Source organism: Cryptomeria japonica, chromosome 1 (genome assembly GCF_030272615.1).
Source record: "Cryptomeria japonica chromosome 1, Sugi_1.0, whole genome shotgun sequence".
Classification (NCBI taxonomy): domain Eukaryota; kingdom Viridiplantae; phylum Streptophyta; class Pinopsida; order Cupressales; family Cupressaceae; genus Cryptomeria; species Cryptomeria japonica.
Window position 1 is genome coordinate 642,522,352 of NC_081405.1, and position 17,545 is coordinate 642,539,896.

Genomic DNA, 17,545 nt, shown 5'->3' on the forward strand with positions numbered 1-17,545 from the left:
CCCCTTCATATTTTATTATTTTCTCTACCTACCTTTTAATCCTAGCCGACCATTTATTCTTCCACCTCTTAATCTTATACCTCCATTTTCTAAGGTGTCTTCTATATAAGAGGCTACTCTCATCCTTTCACAACCCCAACTAATGCGTCTATCAAGCCTTCAAGCATTCAAGCGACTTTACAACTACAATCCATTCTTTATTGAGCTCTTGTGCACATACAGAATTCAAGAGCAAATATATCAAATAAGATCAATGGAGATAGGAAACAATGAAGATCAAACCCAACTTGGCATGTGAATAGTATAATAATTTCCATTTGTTGTTTTGCATGTTTTTAGGTTTCTTCATTGGTGTATGGTGAATAATTTGATTGTAGAACTAAGGTTTTGTTGTGGTTGGATCTTTTGTAGTTTTGCAATAGTTTGTCATCATCATTTTTCACTGTATACATTCACCAATAAAAAATTTAAGAACCATCCCTAACATATATTAAATTTTTAAGAATCCTAATCCAAGGCATTAATTTTTATGACAAATTTAGATTCATTTTGAAAAAAAATTATACATTTTTTTTTCATTTAACAACATTATTGATTCTAAATAAAATAACGATATAAGTAAAAGATTTGAATAAAAATACTCCTAAAACTCTCCATCCACAATTTTGGGTCCACAAGAGGTTGCAAACCATGAAATGTCTACACAGTTCTTATTGGTGTTTAAAATCACAAGTTTTTGAGTCAAACTTGAAGATAAAATGTTTTACTTGTTAATTTCCATGCGTAATCCACCACCAAATTATTTCAAATATCCGGACAAACATTGATGATATGATGAAGATTCTATAATATATTAGAATCAAGCAAACACTACTTATCTAATGAATATCTTAGAACCGAATACGATCAATTAAAGTCATGAGCTGAATTGTATGAATTTCAGTAATCTGATAAGAAGCTTTAACTATGCTTTCTTACATTGTTTATCCATTTGCAATCTAAGATAATACGAGTTGATGAGATCTAAGCTGACAATCCTATAATATAATGGAGGCATTTATGTTACTGTTCTTACATTGTCTCTCCATCTCCAGCCAAGGTGATAGAAACAAAGAGAATCAAGTGAAAACGTTATATGTATTATAATTTATATAACAATTTATACCATAATTCTTAGATTGTCTATCCACGCTGAAACATAGCCAAAACGATACCATCATACAAATGAAAGAGAGCCTTCCTCACATTAAAACTGAATAAGATAAATCCAATAACAATGAAGAACCCTAACCCATAGCGTCCCCAATATTCCATCTCAGCATCTGGGTCCCCTTCTAGTTCTTCAGTTGCCTCTTCATCATCTCCACTTAAAGAAAAAATGTTACAGTTGTTGGTGAAGGGAATGTCACATAGATGGATATTGCCCAAAAAAGAGTTCTCCTCAAAGGTCAAAAACTGCCCTCCATGAGGTACTTTTCCCTCAAGCCTGTTGTAAGAGACATTAAAGACTTCCAAGTAAGTGAGAAATTGAAGTTCCAAAATTTTTTTTTCATTCAAATTGTTTAGTGAAAGATCTAGAGATTCTAGTTGATCCATGCCTTTGAATGTTTCTGGAATCTTGCTGATGAGATGATATCTAGAAAGATTAAGACCTTTCAAACCATGGAAGGACCCAATTTCCTTAGGAATATTGCCCGATAAATTGTTGCTTTACAGATCCAAAAATTTAAAAATTGTAAGAATGATCCCATATTCAAGACATTGGCCTTTTGTGTAAAGCCTTGCCTCATTCCTATAATAAAAATCCTTTGAAACCTGGTACCCAACCTGCAGTGAATTAATATGTGATGCGTCGACCATTGCCTGTTAACTTGTAGCGTTGATTGGTATAGAACCTAAAAAATTGTTCTGAGAAAGGTCTACTATTTTGAGTTGCTTGAGGGCAAAAATCAGGGGAGGAATAGAGCCCTGAAATTTATTGGAGTTTAACATCAAAACCTGCAGTTTTGATAAATATCCAATCCATGTGGGAATGATTCCATTTAAATCATTTATTGCCAAATTCAAAACATGGAGAGAAACACAATTTGCTATGGATGATACAATAGCCCTTTGCAACTGATTACAATTCAGACCTAACGTCTACAGTTTTGTGAGCTTTCTCAATTCTGGAATACGACCCTCCAGCCTTTTTTTTTTTTTTTTTTTTACCCAAATTCAAAAATATTATATCCAAACAGTTTGCTGAACAATTATCAAGTATGTGTCAGAAAGTGGCTATATTCTGACTAAAGTTCTGATTGATAGGTTGATTGAAAAATATCTATAACTTTCAAATGGTTTCACATTTTCTATATCTGAAACATGCGTCACATTCTATGCTTCATATACTATAGGATTAAAAAAAACAAAAATTGAATTTTATAAAGTTTTGACCGAATTATGGTGATCAGACATACGAGTTTTTTTATATTTTAAAAAAAATCTGTAGTAAAAAAATCATAATTAATTATTTATTTCAAACAAAAATACAAAAAAAATGTGTCACATTCGGACATGATTCTTCTACTTATAACTAAAATCTTGTAAAAAAATATTATGATTTGATTGTGATTACGATGCTCATAGACACCCGCTTCTTATCCTTTTTCATGAAATTTCAATAAGTTACTCCATTGAAATTTCAAATTTTAGTCAAATAGATTTATTTATTTTTAGAAAAAACCTAGCAGCTTAGAAACTACAATCAATTTTCTACAGATTATATTCTTACATATTTTTGAACTGATGTTGGTAGCTTATTCAAAATTTTACGTCAAGTTGCCTAACTCTGTTTTCTGATTTCCATTGCCACTTAAGGGCTTGTTTGGCCCACCATGATCTTGCACATACCCTATCAGGAATTATACTACTTAACATGTTGTTTGACAAGTCAAGCACAAGCATACTTATGGTGCAGATAGATTTAGGGATTCTTCTGCTGATACTATTTCCTAAGATAGAAAAAACCCTTTTTGATTGAAGATATGTTGCAATGTTAGTAGGAATTGAAGCTGTATATTGATTATCTTGTTGGCATTCTATACTCTAGTGAGAAATGATGATGTTGTCATTGATGGCAACATACAGGCAACCTTGTGGCATTCATCTGGTAAATCACCGGTAGACATCGGCACTGGCAGACACTTCACCGACACCGGCAAGAATGTATACCGACACCCTAGCCGATAGAAACAAACTTTTATTTATTGTATTTAATTATAAATATCTTTTTGTAAAGCTGACATGGCATATTGTAATAGACTCATATATGTATGAAATTTTGTAAATCATTTATATAAGTAGTATGGATGTAGAGAAGTGATGAGCGAATATTAAAGCAAATTTTGTATAAGGTTTATGGTTATAGTATGAGCTTAAACCAGTATTGAACCTGACATAGCAAATGCTGAATTGTAGCAGTACATTATATTGGATTTTCGTAATCCATTTGTAAGTCGGTGAGACTTCCATTTTGTAGATTGAGCAATGAGCTCTAGGCAGTTGGCCTTCCTGCATGTGTAAGTCCCTCTTGTAAGTAATATTTATCCATTGGCTAGTGAGTGAATATTGTGGGTCACAAATCCCACCGAGGTTTTTCCCACACCAGGTTTCCTTGTTAAAAATCTTGTGTTATGGTGTGCTTTCTATGTTGTCTTTATTGTTCAAATTTATTGCATTAATTCTTGTTTATCGGTACACTATTTTAGAATGCAAAATACTTAATTAGGTTAAATATTATGTTCACTGGTTAGATATTGATTCAACCCCCCCTCTCAGTATTTTTGGGATTATCATTAATCCTAACAATTAGTATCAGAGCCTGGTCCTCTATTTTCAAAAGCCTAACAACTTGAGGAAGATTCTGACACCGGTACAGATGGAGAACTTAAGAAAGCAATTAGAAAGAGTTCTTGTGGACTATGATGCAGAGAAGTTGAAGAATATCAAACTTGAAGATGATTTGAGGACTGCACAGGAATTCATTCAAGGACTACAGGAGAATCTCACTATTGCTAGAAATAAGAGAAAAGAACTTCATGAGAAGATGCAGAGTGATGATGATGAAAAGGAAACTCTTAATGAACTTGTAAACAAGATGAGGCAAGAAAACATGACTATGAGGAATGAAATGCAAGACATGACTATGAGATTTTATAAAGACATTGAAGACAAAAAAAAGATTGAAGATGACTTGACTAGGAGACTCAATGATGCTGGAAATAAAAATCTAAGACTCAGCCATGAAAATGATATGTTGAAGACAAATTTGATTCACATGGAACATGATAAAACTGAACTTATGAGACAAAAGAGAATTTTGGAAAATGAGTTGGCTACTGAAAATCAACATAAAAAGAAATTCAAGAAAAGTTCAGAAGAACTTGATGATATGCTGAAAAGTCAGAAACCTAATGGAGATACGAATGGACTTGGATTTGAAGTTGGAGAAAGTGCTGGTACTACAAACAATCATGATCACAGTAAACCGGTAAGACAACCTAATGCTTAAAATTTCAATGGGAAATGATTTAACTGTAACAAGTATGGTCATAGAGAAAATCAATGTAGATCTAGAAACAATCAGAACATTAATGCACTCACAAATCAATGTTTCAAATGCAACAAAATTGGTCACAATTCAGAAAACTACAGAATGAATGTAAGATGTTATGTTTGTGGAAGATTTGGGCACTTATCTGATCAATGCAGAACACAAATCGGCATAGGATATGGAAAGGCTATTCAAAAGAACAATGTGACTTGTTATGCTTGTAACAAGATTGGACATATTGCAAAATTTTGTAGAAGCAAGACTTCACCGGCAAACAATAAAGGACCCAGTTTGAAAGGCAAAGAGAAGGTTGATGAGGTAAAACAAGAATTTTCAAGACAATGGATTAGAAAGACAAATCAGAATGTTGATGAGACTATTCCTTCACTCGTAGAACAGAGTATTACTCCACCAGCAGGAGACTCTTCATCTAGCTGAAAAAGTAACCCTTGGGGGTAATGCAGCAAGTTGAATATCATGCAAATTACCCTCGGTAGATGGTGAGAAGATAGATTTCTTCTCTACTAGTAGATGTGTTAAGTTTCACTTAACCGACGAGCATTTAATGCGATTGTTGGAAGAAAAGACATTATAAATAATCGATTTTCTCTCTTTTTCAATTCACCGAGCATTCAAACTTTCAGAGAGTGTGAAAATTCGATCGAAGGCATCCAAAGAGAAGAAGTGAAGAAATCTCTTTCAAGCACTCAAACCATTATCAGGTAAATTAAGGTATTTATCAATGGCTTCCTCCTCCGCTCTAAAATTTATTGCAAACCCTACTGTTGTAGAAGTTGTGAAGCACCCTAGGCCCGTTTTTAAGACCATTCCCAAGATAGCGAAACAAGATGATTCCGTAGGTGCGTTTTCAAAAATTCCAAAAGGAGTTTCTTATGCTGAAGACCCTAGAATCTATATGCATTGCCATATTGAGGTATTAGGTTCTGAGGAAATATTGAAAATGTTTAAAAATGTTGTCTGTGATGAAAATGGAAATGTAAAACCCGAGTACAAGGTAATTGAAACTTTAGGTTTTGTGGAAATCTTGGACATCCCTAATTTTCCAAAGGAGGTAGTAAGAATTGTCCTTAGCAGAGTTCATAGAGAATTTCTTTGGCTAGATTTAGTTTGCAAAATCACCAAAGAAGCAATTAGGGCAGTGACAAGTTTACCCTCCACCGGTAGCAAGCCAGATAAGACTAAGAAGGTTCCTAATAATACTGTCATGACATTAAAAGGAGCAACATATGATAGCAGATCCATGAGAGTAAATGATGTCAAAGATGAGAATGTCAGATTTATATGCATGATCCTAGGATATAAGACCACACATGCAAACCAACTTAACTCAGTTTCTAGTCTTTGCATTAAAAGTGAATATGATATGGTGAATAATGATGAAAAAATAGATGTATGTGAGTGGTTAAAGGATGAGTTGATAGACAACCTAAAAAAGATCAAAGGTGATAAGAAAGGAACTTTTCGTTTTGGCAATCTTCTTGTATGTCTCATGTTGTACTTCACAAAAGAAGTTCCCGATATTGGAAAGAAAGACTTTGGATATGATATATTGATAAGCAAACAACTGCTAGAAATCTTCACCGGTATGGGCACAAACAAAGAAAACAATATAACAGAGTATTTCAAAACCTTCAAAGCAAAAATGAAAACAAGAGAGAGACTGCCACAAAGTATTGTAGACAAATATGAAAAAGAAATATATTTTGTAATAAAAAAGGATGAAATCTGGATGGAGCTAGTTCTTCCTAGAACTATATGGGTAACTAAAATGGGGTATGAGGCAGATGTAAATGTCATTGAAACTTATGCTAGAGCCTTGTTAGAGGCACCTAGAGAACCAAAAGAAAAGGTTTTTGGAAATGCAGAAACAATAGAAAGTGATGTACAAACATTGAAACAGAGAAAGAGGAGAAAAGTACATAAGAAGTGCATTTAAACAAGTTAAGGAAATAAAAGAAAATTTCATGAACATAACTGGAATAAAGGAAAGTGACCTAGAAGGATTACAACCAGAGGCACACATCTCACCGGTTGGTACATCATCTGACAATGAGATACCTGCTGAGTTTAAAAGAGTTGATAAGAAGAGAAAACCTTCACCGGTACCCTCTCCTCCACCCAAGAAAACAAGAACACCAAGGTAGAAGCAACATGTAGTGAGACCACCGGAAAAGAAGTTGACACCCAAGAAGAAGCAAAAATAGGTTATACTGGCATTGGACAACTTACTGAGTGAGATAATTGATGATGGTAACTTAGCTAATGTTATCAAACTATCCAATACATTCACAAATGAAGAAAATGAAGTATTGAGAATAGCATAATACTACATCTTGATATATACAAGAAAGTATTAATAGAAGTTGTAGATCATTTAACAAGTGAATTGTACAGGAGGTTAGATGCCAAAAGGGTTACAATCATGGAGCTTGACAAGAAACTAAAGATTGAAAAACTTCTAGCTGTACATCCGGTCAACTCTGTAGAAGAAATTGATGAATTAATTAGTGAAGCTAATAGAACAGTTTTTGCAAGTGGACACCGACATATAAGCCTAATGGCTAGTAGAGTCAATGAAATTGTAGAAGAAACAACAGACAAGTGGGATATCATTTTTGTAGAGAAGGAAAAACAGGAAGAGCTGAAAAGACCTAAGAAAACTTTCAAGGTTTATCAAAAGGACAGAGACAAAGGAAAAAGTAAATTTGGTGGATTACCAAACATAAAAGTCACTGACAACCTACCACCACCTTTGTGTTAGGCCCAATATGGAAAGATAATGTATTGAGAGGGGAGGGGTGAATCAGTACTCCAAAACTTTCCTTTTGTAATAACCTTACTGTTATACATAAACAAAATAGTGCAGTAACATAAAACAAAACTATAATCAACTGATAACATTCATACATGATTCACTCCATAACACATATATTTTGGTCACGCAGAAACTCTTGGTTGGAGAGAAAAACTGCGATGGGGATGGCACCCACAACTTCACTACTGCAATAATAAAGAGTGTTCGGTTAGAGCTACATTTGGCTATTTCTGATAGCTTACCCTGTTAGGAGTATTAAGATTAGTTAGATCTACCTTGCTAAAGGATTTTACAACACTATATAAGTGTAGCACCTGGTTAAAGGATTTACAATTTATACACTTGGTTAGAGTCTTTTACCCTGTTAAAGGTTTCTCTTACAACTTCAAAATATTACAATAGAATCAATACAAATATCTGCAGCTTTACATCTGAAATGCTATAGCAGATTCTATGTGCTCAAAATAAGATTACCTTGCCTATAGCATACCTCAGTAACTCATAAAGTAACTCGGTAAACCCTTCTGTTTACTCTGTTCCTCAACTGTTCTCTGATAACCTTCTCGGTGACCTCTGTGTCTCTGTAACAGTCATAATGCCTTGTGATTTCTCATGTATCACATAAGTCTTGCTTCATATGCACATGCACACACATTTCTCACATTCACATCTCTGTTTCTAACCCTAAATTCATGTTGTATAAATAGACTTCTTAAGTCGGTGATTCGATTCATTGCTTCGATCTTACAAACATGATTTCTTGAATAAATAACCATGCAAAATATTTCATTGGTTAGATGACCTCAAAATTATACAAAATCTATATGTGCAATTTCCAATGTGATAATAGTTCTGTGTGCCTCGATCTTGTAACACGTTTTCATATGTGTGTCTAGGTTCAATGAATCTGGTAACACATTTCACTTGGTGTATATCAACTCGGTGTATTATCTTTACTGCTCGGTAGACATGAAATATCACTCGGTAGATAGGTCGATGTATACTAGGCTTTGTGACTGTTTTCCTTCTGTAACCGACTAGATTGTACATACCGACTTCTCCATGTGTACCGACTGCATGATTCGGTAATATTAACCGACTAGAATATAGAATGACTTTGTATATAAAACTAATGGCAATTTGATAAGTAGTAACAATCTCCCCCTTTTGACATTAGTTGAGATGTTTGACAAAACTACTTTCAAAGTCATTACTCAAAAAGAAATCTGTATACATTACAAAATTGACTAAACATGCAGTATATACATTAGTCATTGAAATAGTACAATCAAATATACTCCCCTTATCAATATGTTGTACAAAACTCTGTAATCACTGTTCTTTCCTCTTTTCATGCTCGGTTCACTGCTCGGTATACTCTCTCTATATACTACACTCCAATTGTTTGATTCTTTGAATACTATACACTACTATACACTCCTGAAGATATACTCTGATATACCCCCCCTTTTTGACAAACATCAAAATTTAGTTACCATTGGGAGGGGGAAACTGATCAAAAATGGATTTGTACTTTGTCTGGGCATCGGTGAGGGCAACAGAAAGTGCATCCTTGACACTGTCCATTAAAGAATCCTATGCATTAATATCAACCAATAATGAAATTAAGCCATCTAAAGTGCTTCCTTCTTTTGTAGTAGAGAGAGAGGTGGATCGGTTTAGCTGTTCTTGAACGGATGAAAGGTGAGGAAGGAATAATGTTTGAAGTATCATTATGTCCATCCTGATCTTGTGTTCTTCATTCCTCAATTCCAATTGTTGAGCCATGAGCTGTTGGAGCTTAGTATAAAAGTTCTGAACTGAATTTGACTTGGGGGTCAACTTATTTGAGAGACCGGTGATCTCTTTCTCAATTGCGTCTGTTTTATTCTTAATGTCCTTAAGAAATAAAGAAAATGTGCAGAGTTTCTGAAATAATGAAAGAATGTGCTTGAGTTGAGGGGACAACTCAGCAATAAATTTGACAAGTTTTACCTTGCCAACAACAATTGATTTTTGTACTTCCTCTATCATTTTAGCAGTTAGCTCCTTGTCTTTTAGTTTGCTCAAGTATTCGGATGCATCTACACCAAATGTCTCAATCTGATTGAGGAGTTCATCCAATTGAATATGGATGACTGCATCGGTTGATATTGTAGCTGAGGGTAGCATATTTGATAGTAAGGTTTTTACCTTTTGAAGTACTTTATTCTTCCTCTGTATGGCCAGTTGCTTCTCCTGTTCAGCCTTTGCTTTGCATAGTTCACCGAATTCATTGAGTGCTTGCCCTTTTAGTTTGGAGATGTCTACATTGGGCAACACTATCGGTTTTGATAAATCAATTTTGAAACTATGCTTTTTCACTTTCTTTTCTTTACCTTTCACCGGGTGAACCACTACTATAGCTTGAGAGGCTTGAGGACCCTTGATAGGTTTCTCGATAGAGACAACACTTTTGTCAGTTTCTTTAGCCTTGGTAGTGTCCTTCGGTGTCTCGGTGCTTGGTGTCTCAGCTGTAACATTTTCCATACTAGAAGGTGCTTGAGAGGTTGGTTCTTGTGAAGTACCTTCTATTGTAGACTTTTGACCTTCGATGCCTTCTCCTGTAGCCTGAGGAGCTTCGGTTGCAGCAGGTTGATTGATCAGTGGGTAAGGTTGAACTTGTTCCAAAATAGATTCACTTGAGACAAGTTTTGCATAAGCATTGCCTTCTATCATTTCTTGTTCAGGTGCCTCTGCATCCATGATATCTTCATCTATTTGAATGGTGTCTGCAGGGTCTTGCTCGGTGACATCAGGCTCTTGGTCAGTGACATCAACTATTTCCACTGTAGATTGTTCACCAGCATTCTTTCTTCGAAAGATGGTCTTCCATTGCTCCTTTGTTTCCTTCTCTACCTCTATATACAGGCCATTCATCAATTTCAAGGCCTTCTGTTTTATTGTAAATTGAGTTTGGCTGTTTGTCAGATGTTCTTTTATTTCATCAACTGACATATGAGGAAAGAGATGCACCAAACTTCTTTCTCTGATTTGTTTCTTCGAGTCTAGGGCATATTTCTATTTGGTTTCAATATGTGCATATAATTCCTTAGGAATAGAATTACATGCTTCTAATGGTACCACTCAGAATTTGAGAAGTGTACAAATGACAGCTTCTTCAATTTGCCTCTTTTCATTAGCTGATCTGGATTCATATTTAACAAATCTGAATCCACCAAATCCACCATATTCCTTTAGATTATTACAAAAAATTTCTACACTATGTACATCTACCTTCTTGCTTTTCACAATCTGAAATTTATTTGCATCTTCAGATTCGGTATCACTCGACTCTTTTGGCAAAATGAGTCTCTGAGTAGATTTCTTGTAAGTTCTAGTTACCTTAGGAATGGCAACAGTCTTTTGTTTCTTACTCGGTGATGTAGCAGATGCCCTTGTGTTAGGTCTCTTTGTTGGAGGGGTCGGTAGAGCCATTGAAGTGTCCTGTTTCTTTCTTTTCAACACTTTTCCCTTAGGCAATTCAGTGCTAAGTGTTATGGCTGCTTCTTGGGCTTTTGTCTCATCTTCGGTGATGGCTAGAACTCCTTTGACAGGTGTGGAGGAAGACTCTTCTCCAAATTTCTTAGTTAATGCCTTAATCATCTTTGTAGCTTTTCTTGTAGCCTTAGGTACTACAATGCTCATTTTTACTTTTTCTTTCCTTTCTTCATAGGTTCCACACCTCAGCTTGGTAGTATGCCTTGGCAATGACAGATAGGCATCGATTTGCTGTTGAGTGATATCAAAATCAATCTCGTAACCCATAGGTGACAAAGATTGAGTCCTCGGTTCCACATCATTCACATAGCAGTAATCGGTGTCTACCTCAAAACATATTTCATCTTTGTATTTTTCTTCCAGCTGTGGTGGAATCCAGTACCTGTTATGCATTTTCTCTTGGAACTTGCTGAAGTAATCATCCATTATATCATTAAAGTTATCACCTAACTTCTTGATGAAGTCATTGATTTGATGGGTGATTGGTCGGTGTAGTTCACAAACAACTTTACCGACTGTTGGAAAAAACTTCTCAAAGTAGAAAAACATACACACAAGTAGTGATCCAAATTTTAGAGTGTTTGCTGAGTTGTTCTTCTTCGGCTTCTTGATTGTGTTCAGATTTTCAAACAAGTTCTTCAGTAGCACTTCACACAAGTCAACTTTCATGCCTTTCTTAACAATTTTGTATGCTAAGTCCACTGCTGCACAGGGTACATTGTTTTCCCTTGTTGATTGGAAGAAACAGTAACCAATTACTCTGATGGCGAATTTGAGTTCAGGATCAGTAACATTGTTCAACTTCAGACCTCTATAATCTGATTCAACTCCAGTCAAACTGATCAATTCCTTCTGTGATATCATTTTCTGTGCTCGGGCATGATCATAGATAGGGTAATCGGTGATCAGATGAATGATTTCTTTAGTGATCTTAAACGGTTGCTCTTGTAGCCACATGAAATCATCATGCACTTGACTTAGTACAAACTTGACCCACTGGGGTTTGAACACACGGGGATAGGTTAGGGCTTCAGTCAATCCCTTGATTTTGATATGCTCATACTTGTTATCCATTTTACCATCTGTGCACAATTCATCATATGCATCCTTGATCTCAACATGACCGAGTTCTTCAACATGACATTTAGTGAAGAATCTAACATCCTCAACTAATAAGACTCGATCTGGGATGAGTGAAAAAGCAGTCTTGTCATCTGGTTCAGATGCAATTTTGGGAGTCATAGAGTATTTTAGTGAGGGCTTTTCTACATTGGTGACAACAATGGGGTCTTGGATCTTAGATGCCATTTTTTATTTCAGATAAAGACTGACACAGGAACCTTAGGGTTTGAGAACTTAACACATGGCAGACGCTTCACACTCAGCAAATAACAACTTAATGAATTCGGTAAACCAGCTTAGCAATGCGATGAGATTCGATGTAAATACCTTGGATTTTTCTTTGAAGATGGTTTGATCACCTTGATTCGCTCTTCTCTGCTTCTCGAAAACTTGGTGAATGAAAATGACCGTGAAAAACCTTTTAAGTACTAAAAAATACCTTATCGGGCTCCTTGCAAGTTAGGTCAAAGATATTAAATGCACTCGGTTTACTTAACTTTCTTTCCTTTTTTTTGCTTTAACCGAGTAACTAGATTTCCTTCATATACTGACTTGATAGGCTTCCTGAATTCACCAACTTAACAGTTTTCCTGTAAAGTGCTTCAAAATTTTTGATAGAATTTCAAACTTACTCCTACATCTTACTATGTAGATTTTGAATTCAATACATACTTAGATAGGAATTGTTTTAAGATTTAACCTTGTGAGAATGCAGTCCCTTCATACCTTTACCTATTAATTTGGAGTGGGAGCACCTAACTTGGTAGGTAAGGTGCTATCTTCATTTGACACAATTTCCTTCTTTCTCCAAATCATCTTTTATTTCTCTTTTATTTCCTCAGTGTCTTCTCTAGGTTGATCTCTACAATCTCTAGCTAAATGTCCAGCTTTGTGACAATGAAAACATGCCATACCAGGATTTCTCCATGATCTTCGGTTATTCATTCCAAACCTTATAAAGCAGTTGGCACTTATATGTCCATATCTTCCACAACATTCAAACCATATCCTTGTATTGTAATCCCATGGTATTGCAGAATATTGTCGATAAGGGTTTGTGTGAGTTCGGCAACCTCTAGTATTTGCTCGGTGTGCAGACCATATGTGATTCTTTTGCTTAAACCAACACTTCTCGGTACTATGTCCATATCTATTGCAGTTTTTGCAAAACCCCTTGAATTTTGCCTTCTGATAATTGTTAACAAACTTTGTCCTACATTGATTAGATGTGTGACCATATTTATTTCAATTGTAACAATAACCATTGGTCTTAGTGGTATTCAGTTGCTTACCTTTTCTGATTTGACACATATTGGCAGTATGACCTTGATTTCCATAGTAGTAGCAAGTAGGCTTCTTCCTTTTGATGTTATTCCTTTTTCCAGCTTGTTTTGATGATTCTCCTCTCTCGGTAGTGCAGATTTCCTTCTCGGTAGAGTCTTTTCCTTTGTAACCGAGTTCTCCTTCTTTGTAGGATCATCTTGTGTTCAGTTGCTCATCCAACATCTTTGATGCTTCATAACTCTTCTTTAGTGTTTCCTTGGATTTCTTTTCTATTTCAAGTTCATTGCTCAACCTTGATACTTCAAGTTTCAATGCTTGATTCTCATCATCTTTCAGATTTGCTTCATGATGTGTATAACCTAGTTGATCTATCAGATTTTGTTGAATACTAGTTAGCCTTATGATTTCATCATTCTTATCAGATACTAAGACTTCAAGTTGTTGTTTCTCTCTTTGTTGATCTCTTGCTTTATCCTCAGCTATCCTTAATGCATCTAGATTTTCAGTCATCTGTGTACTGAAATGTTCATGTTCTCTTTTCATTGCTTTTAGTTGATCAGCCAATGCTTTGTTCTTTTCTTTCAACATTCCAATCATTTCTTTAGTTTCTTCAGATATACTATTGTCAGATGATCTCTCGATTTGTTCCACTAACTCTTGAGAATCCTGCAAGTCATCAAATAATCTTCTCCTTACTTTCAGAGATTTTTGCATTTGCCTTTGCATGTCTACAATCACTTGATTTGCATTATCCAGCTCTTCTTGTAGATACACAATCCTCCAAGATTGTTTATAGCTTTCCATTGATAAGATCTTTCTCTTTAGGTAGTTAAACCTTTTTCCAAGATTCAAGCTCTGATACCAATTGTTAGGCCCAATATGGAAAGCTAATGTACTGAGAGGGGAGGGGTGAATCAGTACTCCAAAATTTTTCTTTTGTAATAACCTTATTGTTATACATAAACGGAATAGTGCAGTAACATAAAACAAAACTATAATCAACTGATAACATGCATACATGATTCACTCCATAACACATATTTTGGTCACGCAGAAACTCTTGGTTAGAGAGAAAAACTGCGGTGGGGATGACACCCACAACTTCACTACTACAATAATAAAGAGTGCTCGGTTAGAGCTACATTTGGCTATTTCTGATAGCTTACCCTGTTAGGAGTATTAAGATCAGTTAGATCTACCTTGCTAAAGGATTTTACAACACTATATAAGTGTAGCACCTGGTTAAAGGATTTACAATTTATAGACTTGGTTAGAGTCTTTTACCTTGTTAAAGGTTTCTCTTACAACTTCAAAATTGTTGGTGTAAATAATTATTCATCTTGGATATTATTACACTTACTTAAGTTTACTTAGGATAATGCATTTCATAGTAGTTTGGATATGAGACACTTGGGTGTTTGTGTCACATTGGGATAGTGTGTGTAGGAGAAATTCCACCTTTTATGGTGTTGATCTTGTTATTACACTATCATATCCACTTATTGTGGAGTGATAATTCCACCTTCGGTGGGTGATCCACCTCATGTGGAATATTATATTATTTCTCCTACCTACCCACACCTATTTCCTACCTACCCTTGTTTCTCATTGAGCCACATGTCATATTTGTGTGCTCATACATCCATATGGCCTTGCCTATATATGCAGGCCTCTATTCATTGTATTGGTTAATCCAGTTGATTGTTGATCATTTTCTATTGATGAGACTATAGTTTATTCTTGTCCTATATTGTGTCTCTATTTTGTACATTTCATTGAGCTCTTGATCTTGGCAAAATCTAACATGGTATCAGAGCCATTGGGGCTTCATTGATTCATCTTGAAGAGGCATTATTGCGACGTCAAGAGGCAGATCTGAGGAGCAACATCTTTTGGAGGTGTCCTAGACCAGATCCGACCTTGCCATTGCGTCCAGAAGGCTGTTTCCATGAATTTTGGTTATAAAGTCGGCCTATTTTGGTGAGAAATTTTTTTTCCCCAATTTTGCCATAATCGTAAGGATTTCGAAATTTTTTATTATTTTTCAAAATTTTTTTTTTTGTTTTTCTGAAATATTTTTTCAAAAATTAAAAATAAAAAAAATTGAAAAAATCGAAAAAAAATCAAATCAAAAAAAAAAAAAGAAGAAAAAATCAAATTTTGGGGGTCCGCAGACACCCCCCCCCCCCCCCGTGACGCCCGTACCTGCGCGTTGTAGGTTTGCAGGTTCCCTCGGTCTACGCATACCATTCTGCCGCCGCCGACAACCATGCCATCTCCGCCGAACCTCGAGCTCCGACATCCTCTCTGGTCCCGCCGCCGCCGTTGCCGCGCCGACTCCTCTCCACCCGATCCTCCAGGCAGCGCCACCGACTGTCGCCTCCAGGCAGCGCCGTTCCTTGGGCCACGCCACTTCTCGCCATGCCCGTCCGACCAGCACCGCCGGTAGTGCCTGCTCCGTCGATGAACAACCAGACCAGAGGACCGCGTCCACCACATGGTAGGCGGCCATTGGCCTGCAGTACAAAACTTACCCAGTCAACTTTTCCATACATACACGCAGATATCTGTACGGCTGCCACATCAGTGACCGAATCAGCTCATCCACTCAGCAAAACCGTATGGTACGGACCACATAGTCAGCTACACAGTCAACTGCCACGTCATCCGTCCATACAGTACGGACGCCTAGTCAGCAGAGGGCGAAGTTTTTGCGACGGTCATATGGTCGTCAAATTTAACCTTGTGACTTGCTGATGTCAGCGCCACATCAGCAGGGTTTGAAAATTTTTGGACCCCCTCTTATTTGCATTTTTGATTTTGCAGTTCAACTTCAAATGGCCATAACTTGCTCATTTTTGCTCCTTTTTGGGTGCAATTTTTTTTGAAATGGGTTAGAATTTCATGCTCTCTGTAGTGGTGAAGAAATTTTTTGATTTTGATACATGGAGTTTTCATAAAATGCAATTTATGGTGACTGTACCTGAGTAATCCCAGTTTTTGCAACTTTAGAGGCTTTGTTTAGGGTCATTCGACCTCCTTTTTAGGTGCCGTTTTTTTTGAAAGTGCGTATTTTTTCATCTAATTTCACATGATGCTATCAGATTGATGTCATTGTAAGTATAAATTGTACTTTCAGATCTTGGCCATTTTTGGCTCTTTTGGTACTTGTATATTTGCTTGAATCTCAATTAGATTCATTGCACTATTGATTGAAGTCTCTTGTATCTCATTTGAGAAGTTGTAAAATTTGCATCATATGTCCACTTTGCCTTGTTTTGCAAGTGGCTCATTGTAATCGCACTAAGTATAAAGTGCCAAATCATCACTTTAGGGGGGGTACTTTGATTGATTGAATTTGGGAGGGTGTCTCTTGTGCTTTTGTGCTCTTGTGTTGCTTCCTTTTTGCTGCTATGGGTTCTTCTAAGTTTCCTCTCTTAACTCCACATAATTATGCTACTTGGAAAATTGATGGATGGAGTAAACTTATGGAAAAAGGACTCACTCATTACATTGATGGAACTATTATTGCTCCCACTGATCCTAAGGTTGATCCAGTTGGTCACTTGGATTGGCTCACTAAAAATATCATGGCAATTGGTACCTTAAGAAAGTATGTATCAAAGGATCTCAGTTTTCATATTGAGAAGTGTACTCTAATCAAGGATGCTTGGCAAAAGTTTCAAGACTTGTATGGTCAAGTTGATGAGATTAGGGGATATCAAATTGATAGTGATCTCACCATATTGGATCCCAAGAACTTTGATACTATACAAGATTATGTCACTAAGGCAAATGAGTTGAGGGCACAACTCAAAGATTGTGGCATTGATAAGAAGGATACTCAATTGACATTCAACTTGATAGGCAAGCTTCTACAAGAATATGCAGCATTTGTTTCTAGTTTCCAAACCCATAGGATGACAATGGGTTCAAGCTACAAAATGCCTACATTTGATGCTTTCAATGAAATGTTGATGATGGAACAAACTAAGTTGATAAGCATGGGCATTCTTAAGGCTTCTAAGTCTCAAGCATTAGTGGCAAATCAAGGGAACAAAGGAAATCAAGGAAAGGACAACTCAAACAAGAAGAAATGGCAATCAAAGCCTAAGGAAAAAGCACCATCTTCTCCGCAACAAGGAGATTCATCCTCTTCCAAGAGAGAT

At 36.1% G+C, this 17,545-nt stretch overlaps 1 protein-coding gene across 1 annotated transcript in view; it reads right to left on the bottom strand.

The window, feature by feature from the left end:
- Positions 1 to 1,182: 1,182 nt before the first annotated feature.
- Positions 1,183 to 17,545, bottom strand: part of LOC131037809 (receptor-like protein 47) — a 34,966-nt gene continuing 18,603 nt past the window's right edge. The window contains exons 2-3 of the mRNA XM_059211399.1: positions 15,624 to 15,892; positions 1,183 to 1,708 (exon numbers count right to left, since the gene is read on the bottom strand). Of these exons, the coding sequence (XP_059067382.1) occupies positions 1,183 to 1,708; positions 15,624 to 15,892 (795 nt within the window). The remainder of the gene's footprint in view (positions 1,709 to 15,623; positions 15,893 to 17,545) is intronic.